The 26138-nt window shown below is 43.3% G+C and overlaps 2 protein-coding genes across 7 annotated transcripts in view; one reads left to right on the top strand and one right to left on the bottom strand.

Moving 5' to 3' along the window:
* DNAH11 (dynein axonemal heavy chain 11) overlaps positions 1–12956 on the top strand; it is a 359682-nt gene extending 346726 nt beyond the window's left edge. The window contains exons 77-82 of the mRNA XM_054559402.2: positions 3045–3287; positions 5247–5429; positions 5508–5623; positions 10029–10141; positions 10670–10810; positions 11706–12956. Of these exons, the coding sequence (XP_054415377.1) occupies positions 3045–3287; positions 5247–5429; positions 5508–5623; positions 10029–10141; positions 10670–10810; positions 11706–11953 (1044 nt within the window). The 3' untranslated portion in view covers positions 11954–12956. The remainder of the gene's footprint in view (positions 1–3044; positions 3288–5246; positions 5430–5507; positions 5624–10028; positions 10142–10669; positions 10811–11705) is intronic.
* The window catches only part of CDCA7L (cell division cycle associated 7 like), a 45330-nt gene continuing 30799 nt past the window's right edge, over positions 11608–26138 (bottom strand). For 2 of the 6 annotated variants that reach the window (XM_002818161.6, XM_063726055.1), the window contains 8 exons: positions 22389–22526; positions 18931–19308; positions 17360–17431; positions 17079–17249; positions 16246–16371; positions 14834–14983; positions 13717–13853; positions 11608–13096 (listed from right to left, as the gene is read on the bottom strand). In XM_002818161.6, coding sequence (XP_002818207.1) covers positions 13066–13096; positions 13717–13853; positions 14834–14983; positions 16246–16371; positions 17079–17249; positions 17360–17431; positions 18931–19308; positions 22389–22526 — 1203 coding nt within the window. In that variant the 3' untranslated portion in view covers positions 11608–13065. The remainder of the gene's footprint in view (positions 13097–13716; positions 13854–14833; positions 14984–16245; positions 16372–17078; positions 17250–17359; positions 17432–18930; positions 19309–22388; positions 22527–26138) is intronic. The other 4 variants (XM_024249831.3, XM_063726056.1, XM_063726057.1 and 1 more) reach the window with 2 other exon arrangements.

The raw sequence follows: 26138 nt of genomic DNA, 5'->3' as shown, positions 1-26138 counted from the left end.
AAATTTTGTGTGGACATATGTTTTCAATTCTTTCGGATATGTACCTTAGAGTGGAATTGCTGGGCCAAGTGATAACTCTATGTTTATCATTTGCAAGTACCACCAAACTGTATTTTAAATAGTGGCTGCACCATTTTATATTCCCTTCAGCAGTGTATGACAGTTCTGTTTTCTCCACATCCTCACCAACACTGCTACTGTCCACATTTTTTTATTTTAGCCATTCTGGTGGAGGTGCAGTGGTGTCACATTACAGTTTTGATTTGCACGTCCCTGAAGACTAACAATGTTGAACATCTTTTCATGTGCTCATTGGCCATTTGTGTATCTTCTTTGGAGAAATGTCTATTTAGAATTTTTGATTCTTTGAGGCATTATAACAGCTTTCTCAAACAAACCTCCTCCAAAGGCAAGAAAGTTGGTACAATGATGGCCCCATTAGCAAAAAGCAGCTTTTCATAAAAAGTCTTGAGTGGGATAGGAGAAAGTCTAGATTCAGCATCAGGATTCACAGGGCTCCTTGAGTATATTAAAGTCTTGATGGTTTTCTTAAAGTAAAAAGGAACACAAGTCTCTGTATGGAGGACATTTCCCAGGTTTTGTTTGTTTTTTCCTTCTAGAAAAATCAAGATATACTAAAATCAAGTCTGCTGCTAGGGTACGAGGAAGACCAAAACTTACATAAGAGCCTGCTGTGTGCTGAGCTGTTTGCATACCTTATTAAATTCTTATGGCCACAGCCATTAGGTTGCTGTTATGAGCAACATTTTACTGATGAAGAGATTGAAATGCAGATAAATTGTCATTTCTTAAGGCCACCAACCCGTTAAGTGATGGGAGCTGAACCAGGCTGTCTAGCTGTATACCTCAGGCCCTTTTGAGTTGGCTGTTTTCTTTTGCTTTGCTCATTGCCTACCATATGGAAGGCACTTGTCACATGTCTATAAAGACTAATTTTCTTTCCAAAGAGCATGGGCCATTTGCAGTCCCATCAGCAGTACATGAGCACGGATTCAAACAAATGTCCCCATGGCAGCTTAATCTTTCCAAGTGGTTTTGGTTTTGGTTTTGGTCAGTTTCTTTGCTTGAAGTACTGTTTTCAACTTTTTGTTTTTATTAAGGACAGATTAACTGTGGCTTCTGAAATTTCTTTCAATTTCCTGGTAAGCACAAACAGAGAAGACCAAGTACTTGTTTGTAGGGAATAATGTTCAGTTGGGATATGTGGATTCTAGGATTTGGTTTTCTTATTCATATTTTGCTCATATTTTTATTCTGGCTACTTTGTCCATCATAGACTAATGATAATGAGTTTAACTCTCCTGTACCACTTTATTTTGGTCACCCTGAGCCAGGTGACATTTAAATTTTGATTATTCTTATATATAAACATGAAATGATACAAATGTGAATAAATAAAACCAAGCCAATGGATACTGGTGGTGGAATAGTCCAACTTCTTCCTTCCCATATTCGTTGGGTCAAGATTTCCATTTCTGGCAATATGAAGGATTAGATAACTTGAAAATCCTCCTGGTACAAAATAAAAATAAAAATGCTGAGTCCAATATTTTAAATGCGCTTGGAATTCACAGAAAGCAGTCGAGCATCCTTATTAAGGACATAGGCTTTCTAAGTAAACTGGATTGCAGGTTTAAGAAGGAAAGAGAAAACCACTGTTACGTACATGATTGTGTGAAAATTCACACTTACTTTGTCCTCTTTAGACTCTGAGTTCCTTAATAACGAGGTCATATGGAGCTTATACTTCCCAGGTTTGTTGTAGTGTACTGGGTGGTGGGTACATATTACTGAATGAATTAAAGAATATTCACTTTGTCTCCAAGTGATAGTGAGGGGACCACAGCGTAGCATACACAGGTACAGACAAATCCCATTTCAGAAACTGACTCAGAAAATCTAGGTAGAAAATAGCTACATTCGGTGATAGTTTAAAAATAACATTCCTGTGTACATTTAAGTGCCCGTACAGACAAGATTTATGGTGCAAGAGACTGGGAGAATTAAAACAGAGGGGTTAATGGTCCCTGGAAACCAACAGCAATCAGGGAAAAATAAATCTGAGATTATACTGTTACTTAGAAAATTGTAAGCACTTGATTGACTCTGTGTTTATGGCTGGTCAGAGACTCAGGCTCATAAATTCTTTTGTTACATTTTGAAGTTCTACATTCTAATGTTTAGAGGGTTTGTTATTGCTGTTCACATTGCCTTTGTTCAAAACTTCCCCCTAAATTGAATGTCTACCCTCTTGCCCCAGCCTTATTGAAGTAGATGGGCACGATAAAAGCCCGCTTTCTCCAGCCTTTCACTCAGTAGGTAACTGTGTATTGAGCTCTCAGGGTCTGTGGATCCTAAACAACACAGACGCTGCTGTGAGTAGCTCAAAGTCCTGGGAAGGTAGGATCGGTTTGACTCTTAGTATATATGGCCTACACATGGTATTTATATACACACACATTTTTCATTAAATGCACCTATCATTATTTATATTTATAAAATTCAGGTATATAAATTCACATCATATATAAAATGATGTGATGCAGTACTGTGGAAAGTATGGTGCCCTGGGGAAGTACAGGCTATAGAGTCCTACTAAAATGAGTTCAGAATTAAGATTAAAATCAAATGTCTACCTCAGCAAATTCACATCAGAGTCTTGATTTCCTCTCTGGGAAATGGGGATGGTTGGGAGAATCAATGAATGGGAGTGTGTTATAGGGTAGCCCAGGCTCCGTGATGGCTCATTCCTTTTGTGTGCATGTATCACACTGCCCCATGCACACTGCAAACTGAGTCTTCTTAGGGAAAGGATTAATGTGTGTTCCTTGGGATCCTCCCCAGAGATCAGTCTGGTGTTGCATATAGAACAGAATTGTTAATTATAAAACAGTTTAGGGAGCCTGCTACCCAGACAGCATTGTGCTGGAGCCTTCTTGTCAGGGTCTTCTTGAAGTGTTGAGGAAGTGAAAATGGATGCCTACCTACATTTGGAATAACTGACTTTTCCTTTGTGGTTGAAGATTGAAGATGAACTGATGCTGGCACCAGGATTTGCTGCCCCACCCTACCTAGATTATGCAGGCTACCACCAGTACATAGAGGAGATGCTTCCTCCAGAAAGCCCGGCACTGTATGGCCTCCACCCAAATGCTGAAATAGAATTCCTGACAGTGACATCCAACACTCTCTTCAGAACTTTGCTGGAGATGCAGCCCAGGAATGCACTCAGTGGTGATGAACTGGGGCAGTCTACAGAAGAAAAGGTAGAGGGTCTTTCCTTCCTTTTCTTTTTCATTGAAGTATAACTTACTTGTACTGAAGTGTAGTAATCTTAATTGTGCAAATCAGTAAGTTTTTACCTAGGTTTTACTCATATAACCACCATCTAGATCAAAATAACATTTCCAACACTCCAGAAAGATACTCATGCCCCTTATCAGTCAACATACCCCTCACCTCCCCGAGAAATAATCAGTATCTTTACCTCTATCATCACAGATTAGCTTTACCTGATTCCAAATATATGGAATCATACAGTGTGCATTCATCCATGTCTAACTTCTTTCATTCTGCATTGGATGTGTGAGATTCATCTATGTTGTTCATGTACCAATGGTTCATTTTTGTTTTGAATTCTATACGAATATAAAATTCTTCATTCTACTGTGAATGGATGTTTGGGTTGTTTCTTGTTTTTCACTTTTATAGAAATATCACAACCATGAACATTCTTCTGCAGTCAATATGCAAAGGTAACTCCCAAAGGCGTCCATTCATACTACCCATTTCTCTATACCCAGAAGTGGGATTGCCAGATAACAGGGTATAATGTGTAGCTTTAATAGTATTCCCAATCAGTTTTCTCCAGTGGTTGTACCAGTTACTTTCCCACCAGCAGTGCATGTGAGTTGCACTTGCTCTATCTTTTTGTGATTTTGTAAGGCTAATGATATCTCACAGTGGTTTTAACTTTGCAATCCTCAATTGAGGAGTAATATTGAGCATCTTTTCACATGCTTATGGCCGTTTGGATATACTGTCTACCTCTGCGGTAAATGAGTTTAAGATTTCAGGACCTGATAAATTACCTGTCAGAGTGATGCCAGCTGGCAGGCGTGATGTCAGAACCAGAGGCAGTAGTCTGAGAAACCAAGGAAAGAAGGAAAGCTCCCTGAGGCTAAGGACAGGCAAAGTTCTTCCATCTTTTCTCCTTTCTAGATATTGACTGATTTTTCCAGCTCAGTGGAGCTGTCTAGATAGAATTAGTATGCATATCTGAGTACCATGTGCATACTCATACCTTTAATATATGTCTTTCATTCTTTCAGAGCAACAATTACAGAAGATAGAAGTTTCTTTTTTAAAAATGTTGACCTAAATTGCTCTAGGAATTTTAGGATGCCATGGTTGGGAGGGCAGCATCATAGTTCACGAGAATTTGCTTATACTTAAAAGGCTTATTTGGGTTATGTGACTTTTATTCTATTTTATTTTTTATTTTATTTTTTGAGACAGTCTTATTCTGTTGCCCAGGCTGGAATGCAATGGCACCATCTTGGCTCATTGCAACCTCTACCTCTTGGATTCAAGTGATTTTCGTGCCTCAGCCACCCAAATAGCTGAGATTACAGACATGCTCCACCATGGCTGGCTAATTTTTGTATTTTTAGTAGAGACAGAGTTTCACCACGTTGGCCAGGCTGGTCTCGAACTCCTGACCTCAAGTGATCTGCCCATCTTGGCCTCCCAAAGTGCTGAGATTACAGGTGTGAGCCACTGTGCCCGGCCCCTGGTTTGTGTGGCTTTTAAAAGGATCTTTTTAATTTAGCAGATTATAAAATATGGTACACTAATAATAGGCTTCTACTTCCTCTGATCATATCTTTACATATAAATAACATGTAGTTGATGACAGTTCTGTACTCCCTAAATGTTAAGTGAATAAACTGCAGATAACTGTAGCTCCTTCTTGACTAGATTTGGGGCTCCATGGAAGGGGAAGTGCTGGCATTGATGCAGAGGCACCAATGGGGCAGCTGAGGGAGTTGGCACTGCCACGCTGCCCACCTCCTGGGAGCCATAGGCATCCTTCACATGCATTCGCAGCCACCTTCAGAAGTTGTATGATATGTTCTGGAACTTCAAAAAGTAGAGGATATACATAGTCACCATGACCAAAACTGAAATAGAAAGGAGCTAAATCTTTGTGTTAATGATTTAAGGTTAAGAATGTCTTGGATGACATTTTGGAGAAACTTCCAGAAGAGTTCAACATGGCAGAGATAATGCAAAAAAATTCAAATAGAAGCCCATATGTTCTTGTTTGCTTCCAAGAATGTGAGAGGATGAATATTCTCATTCGGGAAATACGTATATCACTTGAACAACTGGACCTTAGTTTGAAGGTAAGCTTAAAGTTAGGCTATAGCAGACTTCAGCACATTGGAAGATATTCACTATGTGGCTTTTTTTCTCCATGCAAGGGGGAATTGGCATTATCTCCTGCTGTGGAAGCCCAGCAGTTTGCATTGAGTTATGACATGGTACCAGACACTTGGAGCAAACTGGCTTATCCTTCTACTTATGGCCTAGCCCAGTGGTAAGCTACCCCATCCTCACTGCCACTGGCCCTGAGCAGCCTCGGTGCTGGGTTAGTGTTCTGAATAATGCCTCCTAAGAACTATGCAGACTGAGCTTTGTGACTGTACTCAACCTGTAACCGTAAAAAACTCTTCCACCAATTTCATTTGAGTTTACTTGGTATATTCCATCAAAGGTAAAAATCAGTTAAAAGACAGGGTCAGAGCAAGATTCAAATTCTGCCACTCACTCATTGATACATGATCTTAGACAAAATAACCTGTCTCTTTTTTAAATCTGAAAAATGTAGATGGCAATAGAATCCCCTTACTGAGTTGTTAAGAGTTAAATGGCCATGGAAAGCAACTTGAATTTGCCTTTGTGTCATCTTAGAACTTTACTTTGCAAGCCTGAGATTCCTATGTCTTCTCATAGACAACTTTTGAAAGTTTGTAATATGGTATGCAGTATGCAGTAAACTAGACTGGGGGTATAACTGCAGAGATGTGTCACAAAGCTAGGGCAGAAATTCACAGATTACTGAAGGTAATCTGTGCTGATGTTACACCTAATTGCCCTTGGTTTTGGCAAACAATTCAGGAAGTTTCACAAAGCTGTTTATTCCTGGCTTTTTGGTGCTGAGTTTCTTTCCCCCTGCTTTCCCAAATCATTATTCCATGAACCTCAACTATTCCTGTACCATTCCTATTATTTTAGTGGAGACTCTTTACATTGTAGCACGCGTACTTTTGACTTTTCTTTCTTTTTTTTTGAGACGGAGTCTCACTCTCTCGCCCAGGCTGGAGTGCAGTGGCATGATCTCGGCTCACTGCAAGTGGCGCGATCTCGGCTCACTGCAAGTGGCGCGATCTCGGCTCACTGCAAGCTCCACCTCCCAGGTTCACGCCATTCTCCTGCCTCAGCCTCCCGAGTAGCTGGGACTACAGGCGCCTGCCACCACATCCGGCTAATTTTTTGTATTTTTAGTAGAGACGGGGTTTCACCGTGTTAGCCAGGATGGTCTCGATCTCCTGACCTCATGATCCGCCCGCCTCAGCCTCCCAAAGTGCTGGGATTACAGGCATGAGCCACCGCACCTGGCCCACACTTTTGATTTTTCTAACACAATGTTAGAGCCTTTAGCTTCCCTCTGAACATCAGCCTCCATCTGGTCTGGAATTGTAGTTCCACCTTATTTTAAGCCACATTATGTTTGTTCTGTTTTGTTTGTGGTCAGTCATTATTTTTGCTTTAATATACTGTACTGATTTCTTTGCTCATCATTGCTTTTTTGGTATCTTGTTCTGGGCTTTTTTTTTTATCAGAGTATAAAATATAGAGCAGGGCTTGGGGGGTGGGGGGTGTAAATCATCTTGTATATCTGAAACTGTCCTCACCGCACTCTCATTCTTGATTGATAGTTTACTTATACGTAGAATTATAGGACACAATTATTTTTCCTTCAGGACTTTGATGTTCTAACTCCATGGTTTTCTAGCATTGATTGTAGAGGGTGGATCTGGTCTTATATATGTGCCATTCCTTCCCAAGTAAAGTTTTAAAATGTTTCTCTTTACCCTTGATGTTCAACAATTTTACTGTTGTATTGAGGTGTGGATTTTTAAAGTACTGTCATAAATATGAGACTCCATCCATAGCTTTTATTCTGAAAAAGTCTTAGCACTTTTTTCTCTGAATATCACATTCTCCTCATGTCTACATTTACCTGCCTGACCTCTTAACGTTTTCAGTGTGTCTCTCGGCTGTATACTTGTAGACTTCATCAGTTCTGGGTGATCTTCATTATATCTTCAACCGTCTCCAATCTGTTTCTTCTCTTATTTAGATTTAATTGTCCAGGTTGGGCGCAGTGGCTCATGCCCAGCACTTTGGGAGGGCAAGGCAGAAGGATCACTTGAGCCCAGGAGTTTGAAGCCAGCCTGGGCAACATAATGAGACCCTGTCTCTAAAAAACAATAATAATAAAATAAAAATCAGCCAGGTGTGGCGGCATGCGACCGTAGTCCTAGCTACCCAAGGTGTAGAGGTGGTAGGACTGCTTGAGCCCAAGAGCTCAAGGGGGCAATGAGCCATGATCATGCCACTGCATTCTAGCCTGGGTGACAGAGCAAGACCCTGTCTCAAAAAATAAAATATATTTCATCGTCCATAATGATCAGTTCCAGGGTGTTTATATTTTTGGAAGGGTGCCTAGCTTAGTTTTATAATTTCCTGTTTTCGTTTTTATGACTATTATTCTCTGTTCCTGAGAAGTTTAAATATACTTACAAATAAGTATTTTCTTCAAGACTTCTCTATTTCCTGGGTTGTAAACCTTCCTGTTTGTTGGATTTGCTGGTGGTTTTTCATGCCATATACTCTTCTGTCTATACCTGAATGACAGTTTGGTTAGTTATTAAAAAATAATAACACCCTCAGTTGGAGGCCTTTGTAGCCATCACTCTCCTCTTGTCAAATGCTGCTGTGGAGATGTCAAAAGCTAGCATACTTCTTTTCCCTTTATAAATGGCTTCATGTTTTCCCCTGGCCATCCAGGGATTCTTTATTGTTCGTATTATTCTTTATATTTTAGTATTGATTACTCTCTACCAAATTTTCTTGGAACATGATGTGCCCTTGATTGTATAGATTCAAAGGTATAATTTAGGAAAACTCAAATTTTCTAGAATTACACTTTTTTTTTTTTTTTTTTGAGAGATTCTCATTCTGTTGCCTAGGCTGGAGTGCAGTGACATGATCGCAGCTCACTGCAACCTCTGCCTCTCGGGTTCAAGCGATTCTCCTGCCTTTAGCCTCCCTAGTAGCTGGGATTACAGGTATGTGCCACCATGCCCAGCCAACTTTTGTTATTTTTAGTAGAGATGGGGTTTCACCATGTTGGCCAGGCTGGTCTTGAACACCTGACCTCAAGTGATCCACCTGCCTCGGCCTCCCCAAAGTGCTGGGATTACAGATGTGAGCCACCATGTCTGGCCTCATTTCAGCTTTCATTTTATTGCTTTCACTCTAACCCTTTACCTCTTTATTTCCATTTGTTTTTATTATTCTCCCTTACATTGTTTCACTTTTGCTTTCATTTCTATAATTATATTTTCTACTTCTTATCTGGGGTCTTCAAACTTAATTTCCTTACTGTTTCCTACCTGATCCCTTCTAAGTCATGATCTTGTTTGTATCAACAATCACTTGTTTTAGTTGTTACAAATTGGCTGCAGTGTTTATCCTCATGATGGCAACATTTTGAGAGAAATGTCTTCCTGCCTTTGCTTTTCTTATTATTCGCCTTTTTCCTTTGTGTGGTGCCTATACTGTTTCTTCTTCTTATCGTCGAGTATGCTTTTTCTGATCCAGCTGTCTGGAAGAACTTAATATAGGTCCAGACACAGGAGTTTTCCTTGTGGTGACGTAAGTTTGAACGTGAACATTCTGAGCCTTTTCTTCTTCACAGCCCAGAGTCAGCCAAATATCTCAGGCAGACATTTTCTGCCATGTGGTTTGTCAGGGTGTTTCCTCATTCACCCCCACTTCCTTTGCAACTCTGAAGCAGACAAGGTCCTAGAAAACTTCAGTGCCAGCCTTACCTTCTGGAGAACTCTGGCTTTTACGTTGAGGCTATGCTCTCTCTACTCCATTCTCCTGGTCCCCTTTAAGCAGCCTCTGAAACTGACAATTCAAGGTTTCACTTGTCTCTTAATTTTATCAAAGAGGTTCATCTGTCCCTAGCCTCTGTGAGCCAGCTTCCTTACAGGTTAACTGCAGATACTTCCTACCTTGCCCAATTGTGAGGAGCCGAGAAGAGAACATGTACATAACAGCAGCGTTTCTCAAACCACCGGCATGCCACTCATGGCTGACTTGTTTTCCTTATTAACCTTTTCCTCCCCACTTTCAGGCAGCTACCGCACGTCCTTAGACTGCCATCACGTGCTCCACTGCCTCCGCACGTGCTGTACCCTCTGCCTATCAGTCAGCTTTCCTGGCAACTCTGGTCTTGTAACCACCATCACAGCCTTGCCATCCCTGGTCCTCAGACACCCTGTCCATACCTCCAAGTTGGCGCTTGTCTGTCCAAGTAATACGGTGATGACCTTTGTATAGTCACCACACAGCATGAAGAGGCTCTAATGAAAGCTGTTGCATAAATGGAAATCAGTTTTCCACATTCCTCAGTGTATCTTGCTCTAATATAAGCGCTACAGGCATGAAGTCTCCAATGGGAAACAAACTAGCCCTTTAAAGGGACAGTGCCCTGCAAATTGTCAGGGAAGGATTTTACCAGCTAGCAGTGGTATACTTCTCCTCCTCCACCGCCACCCTGCCCTAACCGCCCACACCAGAACATATTGGAAAATGGCTATTTTACTGAACAGCAAGTTTATTTCTTCCTACCTCCCATAAACCAGGTTCAATGACCTCCTCCTGCGATGCCGAGAACTCGATACTTGGACACAAGACCTTACCCTTCCGGCTGTCGTGTGGCTCTCTGGCTTCTTCAACCCTCAGTCCTTCTTAACTGGTAAGGGCTGAGGCAGTGCAGTCCCTGATGCACACAGGACCACACCCTAACCAGAAGCCCTGCTGTTTACCTATGACGGTGTCTCCTTGACCTGCTCACCAATCCTCAAGCAGCAGCCATTATAGAAAGGACGAGCAGCTATAGAGGAAACAGAGTCCTGGGCAGGCGAGTAGCAGCAGGAGGGAAAGGGCCTCCTATAGCAGCAAGAGCAGCCAAGTGAGGTGGGGCACGGTGTGCTCTATTAAACATTTTCTGGAAAGGGCCACATAGCTACTCTGCTACTGTAGTGCGAAAACCACAGACAATACACAAATGGCTGTGGCTATTCCAATAAAACCATTTACAGAAACAGTGAGCTTGTCCTGCAGGCCTTGGCCAACCCCTGCTCCAGCGCAGCCATGTGCGAATGCCCAAGAACCTAAAACACCCTATATGGGACTAAAGGATGCCTCAATTTACTGGTAGCTCCTGGGAACCTTATATGCAACACTTTTATCCTATTCAATTTTTGTTATATTATTTCCAAAGCAATCATGCAGACGATGGCTCGAAAAAATGAGTGGCCACTGGATAAAACGTGCTTGACTGTTGATGTTACCAAAAAAACAAAGGAAGATTATGGCCACCCGCCAAGGGAAGGTGCATACCTCCACGGACTCTTCATGGAGGGTAAGACACCCCAAGGGGTAAGTGGGGAACCTTTTCTTACTCAGGTTCAGATCCGTGTTTGTCCTCTGCTTACTGTTTCTCAGCATCTCCTCACTCACACAGTAACCTTATGCTAGTCATTATCTCATTTCATTTCTTCCTCTTAAATAATTTAAATGCTGGGATGTATGTCCACTGTGAACCAAACTGTAATATTTGGGGTGATGGCTATCACTTAAATTTTGCACATATATCTGGGTGTTAATGCCACTGAATAACATTAGACTGAATTTACATTATTTTGCTTTTCAATATAATCATTTCAAAATCTTTCTCTTCTACTGTTTAAAAGCTGTCAGTAAATTTGCTCTAATATTTTACTACAAGACTTCTCCAAGCCTTGAAGATGCTACTGCATGGGGTGAATCTCTAAAAGGGGGTTAGACTATGCAATATTTTCCAAATTTATCTGGCCATGCATTTATTCCACAGGACACTTAGTTCCTACCAAGATGTTCCTTTTTCACTTTAAAGCAAGTGCCACAAGTTCTGATGTAAATGAACAACTGGAACTTGGTGTAAGAGAATAAGGTGCAACGGGGAGGAAATGTGGTGAACTGAAGATTTAAAGGGAGGGCAAACTAGTTTAATGTATGTGAATTCTCTTAGAATCCCATTTCATAAAATCAGCTTACTCCCACAGAAAAGTTTAGCCACTATGCATGGAAGCAAAGCAGTGCCTCTGCTGCAGGCAGGGTAACCTACCTTTCAAAGCTCAGTGCGGCCAGCTCAGTAAAAATACCACTGACAGGCAAAAATATGACAAAACCAGAATGTTGAATGTTTATTACATCAAACAACTTGATCATCAGTAGCAACCTGCCACACAATTGCAACCGTTGTGTTTTTGCCATAGGCGCCCGCTGGGACACCCAATCAGGAACCATTGTTGAAGCCCGTCTCAAGGAGCTGGCATGCCCTATGCCGGTCATCTTTGCAAAAGCCACCCCCGTGGACAGACAAGAAACCAAACAGACCTACGAGTGCCCTGTGTATAGAACCAAACTGAGAGGCCCCAGCTACATCTGGACCTTCAGGCTGAAGAGCAAAGAGAAGACTGCAAAATGGGTTCTAGCCGGAGTGGCTCTGCTGCTAGAAGCGTAAGATAACACTGGTTCCTCTAGCCTCAGCTGGACTGCAGTGAGGATTTTCTAGCGTGTTGCTGCACTGTTCCCGTGCACATTAATGTATTCTATTATAACTTTTTAGTAACTCACACGTGCATTCTTAAAAGTGAAGAAAGGGGAGTGAAAGTCAGAAAAAAATATTAGAAACTTATTCAGGGCTGAGCACGGTGGCTCACGCCTGTAATCCCAATCCCAGCACTTTGGGAGCCCAAGGTGGGCGGGTCAGGAGATCGATACCATCCTGGCTAACATGGTGAAACTCCATCTCTACTAGAACTACAACAAATTAGCCAGGCGTGGTGGCACACGACTATAGTCCCAGGTACTCAGGAGGCAAAGGTTGCAGTGAGCCGAGGTTGCGCCACTGCACTCCAGCCTGGGCAACAGAATAAGACTCCATCTCGAAAAAAAGTACCTGAACATGCAAAAGCAATGCAGCCAGAAAGAAGGGAGATTGATTAATTTTTAAACAACAAATTAAATTAAAAAGTAAAGTATAGCAGCAGGCCCCAGGTGAGTCCTGAAGGAAGAGGCTAGCACTCTGTGAGGCCACCAGTGTCTACAATGTTGACGGTCCCCTTTTGTTCAGTCAAGTTTTAATAAAAATAAAACTGTTCTGCAGTTAATTGCACTTTGTTCAGTGTAAATTTCCAATGACCAAGAGCAGGTTAAACGATGTGTGTGGTCTATTAAGCTGTGGTCACTCGTGCTAAGGCAAACTGGGCCTGGAGTTACTGTTTGGGAAGCCAAAGACAGATCAAGGCAGGAGCTGCTCATACAATGTTTTCTCTCTCACTTACCTGAACTTTAACCCCACCCCATTTAAATTGTGCTTTTTAATCACTGGCAGTTATTTTTAACAAAGTTCAGCATACAAACAGGTCTGTGCATACATCTATATAGATTCCTCTGCTCTGCTGTCTTCCTGAGAAATCTTTTTAAGCATATAAACAGTCTTTAACAAAAAAAACAGTAATTTCTACAAAGAATTTCTGTATAAAAACACAACTGTAAAAAAATCTTAGGCACAAATGGTATGCACGTCTTGTTGGAGTACTCTATGGTGAGGTGGCTGGTTCTGTTTTCCTCTTAATTGTCTTCTACCAGCTCCTTTTGTAAGCTGAGAAAAAGATGAGAAGTATTTGGTAAGTTGTACAAATACACAAACAGCATTCTAGGCTTGAGAGGTTCCACAATCATCTAAGAGTACAAAGCCAGAACCCACATCTCCTGACACTCGAAATCCTGACAATTTATGCATCAATATTGGTACACCCTCCAGTGTAGTATGCCCCAAGCATGACTTGCCTCACTCCTGCATTCCAGAACCACGATTCAGAGTTTATTACATAAATGAAACTTGTGGCTCACATTCTGTCCTCTTGCCCTGAACTCTCTCTCTGCACTAGGATTATGGCTCCCTCTTCATAATCTGTGTCTTCCCCCTCAGCCTGCCTTGTTTACTTCTTCCATTTCTGTCATACACCTCAAGGAGAAATTTTGGTTAAAGGCAACGTGGAGTTGAGTTGAAAAATCTAGCAAAGGAGAATATTCTCTAATAGGGAAAATATCAGGCCTGAGCTTTTCCAATGCAAACAGATAGATAGATAGATACAGAATGGATGGCACTCATGGTTTATATAAGTCACACGGGAAGGCAACAACTACTTGCCAAGAGGGTCTCCTGTGCTCAGCCTGGGGATTTCAAGCTGTTTTGTAAGCTGCTAGAGACTGACTTACCTCTCCAGATATTCCTTAACATTGTCATAACCATAAAACTTGGCCAGATGAATGAGGATTCCTGTGGCACAGCGGCCGTCACGCTTCCGACAGTAGCTGCAATTGCAGATCCCACGACAGGGGGGACACACCCAATCCTAACAGAGAGATGACAGGAGACACTTCCCTCATTATCTACAGGCTCTGGCAAGAACTGGGATTCGGATCCAGAATGGCTCAGCTGGCCTCTCCTCCAACCTTTAATCACATGGCATCTTTCAGTCTACGTCCCAGGGGGCTCCTCACAAGGCAGGAAGGCTGATCACCCCCACGTTACATGCAAACACTGAAAAATGACACCTTTTAGGGCTCCCTGCTTAAAAATTATGGAGATTTTCACAAGCATTTGGCCAAGCACAGGGCCCTGTGTGGGCATGCAGGTCACAGGCCCAGGATGTCTGCCCTGGTTTAGGAGCACAAGGTTTCCAAAACATCAAGGTATGAATTTCAGCCCTTTCAATGTGTGCTTATTGTTGAATGACTAGCCTGAGCAGCAGTTTGTCTGTCAATTGAGGATGATATATTTACCCCATGACTGCTGCCTAAGAGGTCACACTTGGGAGCAGGACTACCCCAGGCTCAAAGTCGTGCCTACTCACCATGATACTATGTCTCATTTTACCGAGGGAGCTGAGAGAGGTTATACACCTATTTCATGGGATTAAACAAATTTATGATAACAGAGTGAGCGACAGCTTGCACAGTGCCAGGCACACAGAGAGCACTCTATACTGCAATCTCCACCTCCCTCTCAGCCTGGCCCAGGAAAAACAAATCAGAGGGAAATCACTTTGCTGAAGGACAGGTACAGGGATTACTTGTACAAAACTAGAGGACTGTGAGCAAGTTTTGCTCTGACAATGGAAAATCTAACATAAATTCTTCTATTCACTGGTCAGCTTGCTCTCCTTCCAGAAGGAATCCCTATTTTTCATTTTCCCTGGAGACTTAAGATACAAATGGAAGCGAAAAACCAGAGTTCCGGAGCTCCCAGTTCCCGGTGAGAACCCAGGAGGGCCATCTTCAGCTTGCTTCCTTCACCAGTACAATTTACAACAAATGCAAACACTGCTCCTACCGGGTCCAGCAATGCCGATCTGACATCCTCCCCATAGCGGTTCCGCAGGCATGGTCCACAGAACTGTCCTCGCACACCACAGCAACCCTGGTTCCGACACACTGTCTTGGTGTCGATGGTCTTTTGTCGACACTGATGGCACGTGTTACCCTACAGGGGGAAGGCAGTGAGCAGGTGAACACAGGGATATGCTGATGCCCATTGAGGCCAGATGCCATCATGTGCATTTCCAAGTATATGAAGAAATAACCCTGTCTCCGAATCAAGCAGGACTGTTTTCCTAAGAACCACAGCATCGTCTCTAGACCAGGGGTCCCCAGCGCCCAGGCTAGAACCAGTCTGTGGCCTGTTTGGAACCGGGCTGCACAGCAGGAAGTGAGCAGCGGGTGGGTGAGCATTACCGCCTGAGCTCTGCCTCCTGTCAAATCAGCGGCAGCATGAGATTCTCATAGGAACACAAACCCTCTATTGTGAATTGCACATGTGAGGGATCTAGGTTGTGCACCCTTTATAAGAATCTAATGCCTGATGATCTGAGGTGGAACAGTTTCATCCTGAAACATCCCCTTCCCGCCCCCCAAATCCATGGAAAAACTGTCTTTCACAAAATCAGTCCCTGGTGCCAAAAAGGTTGGGGACCACTGCTCTAGAATGTAACCATCACAGGTCTGTGGCCAGAGAAGCATATTAGGTCAGATGAGGCTGAGCAGAGACCCAGAAGGAATGAAATGATCAGGCTGTCAGGAAGAGAGACCAGAGACAAGCTTGAGGCAGGGGTGGCAGAACCCCTGAAAGGTGACAGGTGACTGAGGGGCAATGAGCCTTGGGTGGCATCACCTCGGCCCCAGCCTAGCTCTGCAGACCTGGATATCTTCAGTGTGAAATCTATTTTTTTTTTTTTTAAATATTGGCAACTAAATTTAAAACTTGACAACGTCCCGTTACATATCCAGAAAAACACAAAAAAATGCAGAACGCAAAGCCTCCCTCTAAATCACCATTTAGAAGAAATTTAACCCATTTCCTACCAAAGATATTCTGCCAAACTTTATTTTCTATGGTTATATTACCCCCCAATATACTTTTTTCAATATTTAAAACATAAAACTATATACTTAAACCATAACAGTTACATATAAAAATCCCTTTTAAACTATATCCTTCCCTTCCCCCAGATTCTACACATCCCTAAGAGAGACCGCTGTCCCGATGGGAATTACTGCACTAGGCTGCCTCCCCTTTCCCAGGTACAGCTGACCCTTGACCCTCCAATTCAGAGCCTGGCTCTGAGCCCTTGGTGAGATGGCATAAGCCCTGATAGAGTTTAAAAACAAGTGAGATTTCAAATACCAATGCCTTAGACTCCCAATAAGAATGACAATCATACAAATTACTCATAATATATAATTTACCAGAACTTTATCATAGATTTTATCTCGAACAGTTATGGCAACATTTTCTAAGTCCTCTTCGGTGATATCCTCCACTGGCCGAAAAGAAGATATACGGTGACGTCGTCTGTACTCCCGGCATTTCCCCTGCACAATGAACACAAGCAGAACACGGAGTGAGATGTGTTGAGCAGTTATAAAAAAAATTATAAATATTTTAAACTCTCAAAGATCTAGCACCATTAATGTTAACCCTGTCCCTCTTCTATTTCCTTGCAGCCATTTCATTTAGTTATTTACTGAGCTCCTGCCACCTGCCAAGCTTCCTTCTCAGCAAGGCGATACAATCATAAAGGAGAAAACTCAAGGTTTTTGGTTCTTTGCTGTAAACTCTGTGGAGAGGTGAACCACACTGAACAGCCAAACCCACAAATGAGTCCAAAGTTTCTCCCTCCAAACTGAAAGCACTTGAAACGCCTCATGCCTAAAACAGAACGGCAACGAGGAATCACTGCACTTTTCCACAAAGTGGACACCACAAAGCTGACTGGAGCTGTGGACAGGCTTTTACTGCCTGCAGCAGAGAGTAAAGCAGGCTTCTAACAAATGAGCTGCTTCTCAGCTCGGCTTGGATAAAAGACTCTCTCTGTGACCTCCAGCTTAGACCAGGGCTGCTTCTCAAAGTGTGATCTCAGGAGCAATGGCATCACCTGGGAAGCAGAGAGAAATGCAAGTTCTCAGCTGCCACATACCCACGGGGTCAGAACCATCCCTGGGGTGACAGTGATGTGCGTTCACATTTGGAGGAATGGTAGCTCAGACAAAAACTAATTCATGTATTAGTCAGAAAATACCCCACTAATTGTCTTCCTTCTTCGGAAGCTGTAAAACTCTTCTGCAAATTTAGCGGCTGAGACAGTGAAGTTCTCTAGAGCAAACTTCTCAGGAGGCCGCGCACTCCGGGTTGGGTTCATGCGCCGCGTGATCTGTCCCTCCGAGAAGGCCCGCCTCACTGTTTTCTTCCTCTGAAATCAAGAGCGCAGACAGAGGCAACTGGGGACTCTCGCGATAAAAGCCGTCTGGTGGCTGATCACCATATATCAGTATTGGTATAATTATAAGGAGTTCTACTTACAGAAGCTGAGGTTGGGGTTCGTACTGGGAAGAAATCTGGCATCGAGTTCAATTCCGCCAATAACTGGGCAAGCTGAAGTTCAGAACAAAAGAAAGGATCTTACAAAAATAGTGCTCCAGGGTTAGGTCATCCAACACCTATCTCAAGTCTTCCATTTTGCTACCATAAGAAACCTAACTTGAATAGTTTATATAACCCACAGCAGTTATACTTTTAACCTCACATGTAAAGATTGTATCTCCAGACCTGAGATGCTGATGTCATCATTCACATGAATGAACACTAGCCTATTCCTTATATATAAGGACAACACAACACTATGAAAACAGTCCTGGAATGATCAAGACCTGGAGCATGAGGTTCCGATCCTGACTCAGAGGCTAATCCAAGGCAGTGTGACCCTGGGACAATTCATTTTGCACACGTTCTCAAGTTTCAGGATGTTCAAAGAAGAAAAAACTCAATTAGATTATTTCGAGGGTTATTTAGAGCTCCAAAAATCTGATTCTTTAAATAGATTAATTTCTCATCAATCAAAGTCATTTATGAAGACATTCCTACGTGAACTAATACCAAATAATAGGCATTAATATGCCAGAGAATTTAATTAGGATTCGTTTTAGTTTATACAATTATATGAGTGCCACCAAAAAAAACATACAGAAAATAGCTCTTATTTTAAAGATGCAGATGGATACAGTGCTGAAAATTTCCCTTAGCTAAGTAAAAATGTTACTTAGGATAAAAATAACCCGAAAGTAGGCATTCCATTTTTGTAAGTAATTTATATTAGACATATAAGCTTGCATATACAGTATCACTACATCATTCTTTTTTTAAAAGGAAAAGATTAAAAAATCACCAAAATGCTAAAAGTGATAAGTGGTAGAACTATTAAAAAAAAAAACTCTGTAGATAAACAATTATGAAGCAAACAATGATTCTCTACAATGATCAGATTAATAGTAATTGATTACATATAGAAAAACCAAATATATGTTACAAAGATTTCACCTTGTTCCATTCATTGTTCTAACGAAGACATTTTAGAGTGAATTAACACTGTTGAGGTTGTTTTAATTCCTAGACCTCTTCCATTCCTTCAGGAGTCTCAGAACCAGTGCCAGTCACCATAAAAGAATGGTTCTGTGGTGAAAAGCTACCTGCCCAACCTGCTCCTTGCAACTCCTCAGTGGACTTGGTGACATCCCACTTCCCCTGCTTTACTCTGCTGGGAATGGGCCAGTTGTTCAGCCCCTCTCATCCCCAACACAACTACATACTTAGAACTTAGCTTGGTCAACAGTAAGCAGCATTATGGCACCATGTAGGTGCTAAAAATGGTCCTGGGGAATCTCTTTCTGTTCCCAAACCAGAGCTGATCACGTAATAGTTGCTTTGGGTTCTGGAAAAGTAAAAGGATACACAATACCCAAAGAATATTTTCTTGACAGAAGCCAAAGCAACAGCAGCAGCTATAGGAGCGAAGTGGTTCAAAGTGGTTCTGGGAGCCCAGCAACTGCTGCCAGAGCCTGGTGCCAACTCCCAGGACGCCCTCCGTGAAGCCTCACCATGGCTTTGTTCTCCTTGATGTTCATGGTCCTTTTCAGCAAAGCATCTGAACTCTCCTGGCTCTCATCCCGAGAGTCATCCTCAGACTCAGAGGTAGAATCTTCCCTTTGTATCACCTGTCTACGGCCTTTCTTTCTTCCAAGAATTGTTTTTTTCTCATTCTGTAAGCGTGAGCTAGAAAACAACTGCTCGGAAGAACTGTTTTTATCTGGTTTGTTGGCCAGCTTCTTGGTGGGGAACTGAAAGGCTACTCGAAGACCAATACTACTTCTTCTAGACCTGCTTCTTCTCGGGGTAGCCTTATCTTCTTCTTCATCTTCCTCTTCCTCACTCACCAAAGATGCTTTGCCATCATCACTCAAATCTGACTCCACGACCTAATAAAATAAGAGCAAGAAAAAGCACAAAGACACTGTTACAGACCCACAAAAAAGACATGCATTTAAAACAACTGACAGCATATGAGAAAAAACATGAAAAATGAAAAGCTTCCCCTTCATATTATGAGTTCCCTCTGAATTTCCTTTAAATGTGCAAGAAATTGGTTGATGAATAAAATCAAAGAGCAGACAACCTACTACTGAACTGTGCACCATCACACCCATGACAGAACTAGGTTCCATTCAGAGCATGAGGGCTGTAAGCAAAACACTGACAGGGTGGGTTCCTCCACCATGGGACAACCAGGGAGCACCAGCAAGAGGAGAGACAGTCACAGAAAAGGAGAGACAGCAGCATGACAGACGTGATCTTCAGACAGGAAAGGATGCAACGGGGGAAAAATGCTGACTGGTCTCTAAATAGCAGGAACCAGACTCCTGAGTAACAGGGCGGGAGAGCTGACTGCACCTCAGGGCAGTGACCCAGAGCAGGCAGATGACCTGCCACTGGGTCCTCAGTCAAGGGGCACCTTTCCCTTCTCTGGAACCCTCAGAGCCATGAGGTGAAACCAGGTCAGAAAGCTCTACAGGTTGTAGCAAAACACCACTCAGTCATCTCAAGAAATCCTCACCTGACGTTTTCAAATTCCACACGGTAGAGGTCTCCAGCATTCAAAAACATTGCTCCGTTTTACAAGTGAGAACACAGTAAATATGGAAGGCAGTAACGGATACATCACCTAGGTGACAGCTTGGATGTGACGGGACTCTTAGCAGCGGTACAGAGACAGGTATAAGTATGTGAGATCTAGGACGTCTTCTGGGTATCCTTCCATGACCACAAGCTAGAAGACTTTGGGAACCATTATCTGAGAATTCTGAAAATCTACCAAGAACATGGAATGGCACCAATGTGGACCCAGGATCAGTTCAGGGACGCTGCTTCCTCCCCAGTGACCACCATCAACCCCAAATTCTCGTTGGACTAAAGTTAGAAATAAGACACAGGGAGAAAAAAAAAACGCAGATAACTGCCAACCCTGGTATAGCCACACCAAGCCAAGTGAGAAATAAGACTATACGGCACTGATTTATCCATTTTTTTAATACCCTGAACTTTCCATATTAATAGCTTCAGAATTCAAAATGGTGTACTGCAAAGGAACCCAATTTTAGGGGACACTGTCAGGGAAGAACTTCAGTTTTGATCCATTTATCTACCATCCTCATCATCTACAGGCCTCTCTTTACCAGATGGAACAGCTCACTACAGAGGCCTGAAGGAAGGAAACAACAGCCCAGAATCAGACCCGAGAGAAGAGCACAAGTGTAGTACGTGGATGTGGCTATTTCACATCCGGCCAGCAGACCCCTGGAAACCAAGGTTACAGCAATGTCCCATTATCAAGAAAGATAGGTTCGCCAGTTCCCACAGCGGTGGGCAGGAGGCTGGGCTGGGAGGCAACAATGCTTTTCTTCTCACTGGATTCTAAAATAAAATTTGCAGGGGCCTGTGCTGAACTGTAAGCTACATCGTGATCTATGTAACACATCACAGTCCATAGACTTGGGGGCAGGTGGGAGGAAGACTTCTGGGGTAATTCACTTTCTCTCACTAGAAACACAAATGCTTCAAATAACCAGACATCACTTCACTAAAGAACAGAAAATAAGTACATCGCTAACAGATGATGCCCATTAGGGTTTTAGAAGGATCTTAATATCGTGCTGGCAAGAAGCTGGGGACTTGCTGGCCAGAACTGATGGAACTGCCACACAAACAGCTTCTGCAAAGAAAGCCAAAGGAGACCTGGGGCCTCCAGGCTGGCACAGCTCTATGTTGCTACTCATAGCAAAAAATCACCATCAAACGAAGCAGCCTACCATGCGGGCTTTTATGCTCTACATTCTCTCCTAGGACAGGTGAGGGACAAGGCACGCTAGGAGTCACGGCTTATTTATACCTCTACACAGTCTCTGCCAAAAGTTAGTCCTTAGCAGCTTCTGGCTGTGAAGAAAGAGGCTTAAACTCTACGTTCCATCTTCATACTGAAGAAGATAGTAGCATGTTTATTTTTTGCATAAATGTATGCTATTTTTAGCAGAAAACATTTCTGCACTTAAATCCGAAGGCTGTGCCTTAAAGTTACCTTCAGATTCAAACACGAGTGGGCAGTAAACTAGCCTAACTGTGCAGGATAAAACAAATAACTAACAAGTCTGTTCATAGGAAGTGCTGAGAGTAGACTTGCCTCCAGAATCCAGGCAGGCCTGGGTCACCTTTAACACTAAAAAGCATGACAAATCCAAATCCACAATGCATGGGGAACACCAAGTTTCTACCACAGCCAAATTTTTGCCAAATTAACTTCAAACCAAAAACTGTCACTTCACACACAGTAAGAAAGTATCTCAAGAAAGTTGTCACTCTAAGATAAACTTTTAGATAAAAGAGGTTTAAGAAACTTTTGAGATAATTTTTTTTTCTTTTTCTTTTTTTTTTTTTTTTGAGATGGAGTCTCGCTCTGTCACCCAGGCTGGAGTGCAGTGGCTCAATCACAGCTCACTGCAACCTCTGCCTCCCGGCTTCAAGAAATCCTCCTGCCTCCACCTCCCGAGTAGCTTGGATTACAGGTGCCCGCCACCATGCCCGGCTAATTTTTCTATTTTGAGGAGAGATGGGGTTTCACCATATTGGTCAAGCTGGTCTTGAACTCCTGACCTCAGGTCCACCTGCCTCAGCCTCCCAAAGTGCTGGGATTACAGGCATGAGCCACCGCGCCTGGCCAGGAGAGATAAATTCTTTGAGAAGGACAATAAAGGACGCCTGGGACACATCCCAAAAAACCCCTTAGGCACGAAGAGAAGATGAATGGATTTTCTCTAAGAGAATAATGGACTGGTGGACCAGGGATTAGCCTTCCAGGAGCAATTTTTTTAGGTTATGTTAACTGCTTGTGAGATAAATATGTAAGAAAAATCTTTTCACTTGTGAAGTGACTTCTTACAAGTAAAACTCTTTAAGAAACAGGATTAAAAACATTACCGCCCACATCCCTTCCTGTTGTAATTATTACCATTACTTCTGGGTTAGTCTTTCCATTCAGATCACTCTGCGTAAATCCTGCAAAATCCTCAGTCTCTGAGTCAGTGTCCTCTATAAAAATTCTTCTTAGCTCTTCTGTGAAGTATTTGGAATGAAAGCGCACATCCTGCTAAATTAAAGACACACATACATCAGAGACGGAAAGTAGAATAGAGGTTACCAGGGAAAGGCAGAATGAGGAGCTACTGAACGGGTACAGAGTTTCTGATGGAGATGACGAAAATGGATGGACAACAATGTGAATGTGCTTAATGCACTGAACTGTACACATCAAAAACAGCTGAAATGATATACTTCATGTTATGTGTATTTTACCACCAAAAAAAAAAAAAACACTGGCCGGGTGCAGTGGCTCACCCTGTAATCCCAGCACTTTGGGAGACCGAGGCAGGCAGATCACTTGAAGTCAGGAGTTCGAGACCAGCCTGAGCAACATAGTGAGACCTCATCTTTGCGAAAAATACAAAAATTAGCTGGGTCTGGTGGCATGTACCTGTAGTCCCAGCTACCTGGGAGGCTAAGGTGGGAGGATTACCCAACCCTGGGAGGTCGAGGCTGCAGTGAGCTGCACACCAATGCACTCCAGCCTGCGTTGCAGCCAAGATCACACCACTGCACTCCAGCCTGGTGACAGAGTGAGACCCTCTCTCAAAAAAACCCACATACGTACACATATATATTACATATATACACATTTTCTAAAGCTTACAAAATTCAGACCTACAAGTCAGACAATTTCTAAAAATTGGGTGTAGTCTCAATCAGTTTCTAATGTGACTGGTAAGTGCTCATGGAATTCAGCTTCTCCTGCCAAAGCTGGCAACCAGACACGTCTGCTTTCACACAGAACCAAAACACATGGAAAGAAGACATGAGAAGAAAACCTGGCTCCCTCCCACGTGTTGGCTTCCCTTTCCAACAGCCTTTCAAAGCCAGAGTCTCCTCCAAGTGGGTGAGCATGCCTCCCATTCACCAACAGCGAGTTTCTCTGTAGGAAAAGGCTGGGGCCTCTCCCAGCCCCCTACTGCCCACCACCAGAGAGCCTAGACTTGCTCCGTGAGCAGACACCACAGGGGCCTGATGGAAAGCTCACCCAAGGTCACCCCCAGGAATTTCTCTCAGGAGGTGAGAGGTGAACAACCATGGCTAGGTGGCAAGTGAGCAGAAGGAAAGCTGCAATGTGACTCTTTAAGAAAAGGCATTTTCTAATACTTTTGAAATAGTGCAAAGATGGAAACCCAACTCTCTTAATAGCACGCTTGAAAGAAAGAGGAAATAACAAACTGTAGGCCAAAGGGAGACCCACGAGACCAGCCCCCTGCAAGCCCGCCACGCCTCATCAGGGCTCAAGTCTGTCCCCAGTTTCCTCTGACGTCTCTTCCCCCCATCTCTGATATAGCAATGACCCCTTGTAACACTACACTTGGCTGAGAATCTGTATCTACCCCACTGCCTTTCCCCAACTTTAATTATATACTTCTTTGAGCTCATATATCTCTGGGGAAAGATATAATAGAGAAGCAGAAAAACTTACAGGGGCACACAGAAAGAAATGCCTACATCTAGCATTCTGTAAGCTTAAAAATGTCTCCTATGAATTATTATGGGTAATTGGAGTGAGTTTGCTCAGAGCTAAATTACTTTGTTCCTTTGTTGATAGCTGTAGTGCAGCTGCTTGAAAAAAAAATTGCACACACAAAAGGGAAGTTTCTTTAAAGGGAAATTCAAATCGTGTTTAAGGGAGACCAGAGTTAGCATACACATACTGTGTGCAAGTTCATGCAGCTTCTCTCTATTGGTTAAAATGGATCATGAGCGTGTGGGGTCAGGGTAGAGAAGCAGCCAGAGCTTGATTATTAAGGAAGAATGGTACACAGCTGCTGCTAAGGAAACCCACCATGCACCTGAGGCCTCTCAGTGCAAGAAACATCTGGCTCACAGAGCCTTGGGCCAGCCCCTGCAGGCTAATTTAGAATGGTATTTGTGTGTGTAAATTTCATCAACTACCTAAAGCCCCTGCCTAGGGCCTGAAGAGAACAAGGCCAAGCCTTGAAGCTGTGAGTTCCCATCTTCCAGTTTTTCTGGCTATTTTGATCCTGTGTGCTGGCCTCCCAGGGCAATGGGCATCTTGGGAGAGATCACCATCTTTGATGGTCAGTCCTGATAGAGAAAAACAACTTACCGTTGTCCTGAACTGAGGCCTATGCTTTAGTTTCCTTACTCCAAAGTGTGTAAGCACTGTTTTCCATGTGGGTCTGTATGATGCCAATCTCCACTCCACACTGCTCCACTGCATTCTGAGTTAGAAACCCTTGCACTGCTGACTGCTCTCTGGCACTGGTTCATTCATCTTCAAAATCAATACTGGGCGCTATGCTATGGGCCTTGGTCATCTACCATGATCAGGACCATAAGCAAATAACACATCAGAGGAGAAGCTAACATAGGTGGATACACTTATTTTGAAGTCCATGTGACATGAAGAAACAGACTAGAGAGCGTTGGCCTGTTGAACCAGACAGGCAGACAAGCACCCCATTTCAACTGCACCCAGCAAACAACACCCCCCGTGCTCACTGTATACAGTCAGGTGGGGTGTTGGATGCCTGAAATCAGAGGAAAGGAACAATACATGAGGACGAAAATCAGAGCCAGGGAAGCTAGAAAGCACCATTCAAGTATGAGGTCCCCCCTTCTTCAAGGAGTTTATAATCTAACAGGGAAGCAGATAGGTCCACGAGTCACCCTGGTGAGGGTCAGTGCTCTAAGGGATACACAGGCAATATGGCACACGGAGGGAAAGAAAACCCAGTAAGTCTTCATGGAAGAAGTAGCATAACTGGATGTGAGCAACGGTAGAGGCTAGAAAAATGGTGAGAGCACAGATAGGAACAGCATAGACCAGTGGGCAGAAAGGGGAGAACAGTGGATAATGAGAGTGTCAATTCAGTTCCTGTGCCCGGCAGCATAGCAGGTAGGAAAGAGACCCAGGGGGGTAACAGGCTGAGAAGTGGTGGCCCTGGATTTGGAACATCCCAGCTTGGTACTTCCCAGATGTGGGGCCTTGGGCAAGTCATTACACCTTCCTGAACTTCAGTTTCATCACTTACAAACCTGCAGCTTCCCAGGGAGGTCTGTGGATTAAATGCAGTATCCATATGAAAAGCAGTTGGCACACTGTCCTCCCCGGGGAGAACACACCTGACTACAGAAGTAGTCATCATAGCAGCAGAAGCAGCTGTTCTGTTTCTTAATGCCCTGTGCCTGCCAGGCTCTGTGCTCGGCCCTTTAGACATGTTCTGCCCTGCTCAAACGCTCCTCAAGGTGGATCCAGCAGGCTCTACTCTCCCCACTGCCTGACTGTGCTCAGATGGAGGGCTAAGGGAGGAGCTGACCAGAGCTCAATCCTGTAACAGATCCCAGTAGGAAGGGATGAGCATTCAGGTAAGAGCTACGAGGGCTACGGCAGCTGCAGAGGGAAGGGAAGGATGGACATCAGGAACACAGTAGAAGTTTCATCAACTCCTGGACGGAAGTCAAGGAGATGGAAGAGGGGAGGGAAGGCCAAGAACAACAAAAGATGGAGATCAAGATGGGGAAAGGGGTAAGCCAGAAAGACAATGAAGGGAAGGAGAAGTGAGTTTCAGATCTCCCTTAGCAACCAGGACCAGTCCAACTGGTAGTCAGAAATCACCTGAGGCTGGAGAGAGAAGACAAGCTC

The sequence above is a fragment of the Pongo abelii genome, chromosome 6 (genome assembly GCF_028885655.2).
Source record: "Pongo abelii isolate AG06213 chromosome 6, NHGRI_mPonAbe1-v2.0_pri, whole genome shotgun sequence".
NCBI lineage: Eukaryota > Metazoa > Chordata > Mammalia > Primates > Hominidae > Pongo > Pongo abelii.
This window is presented reverse-complemented; position numbering and strand designations above follow the sequence as displayed.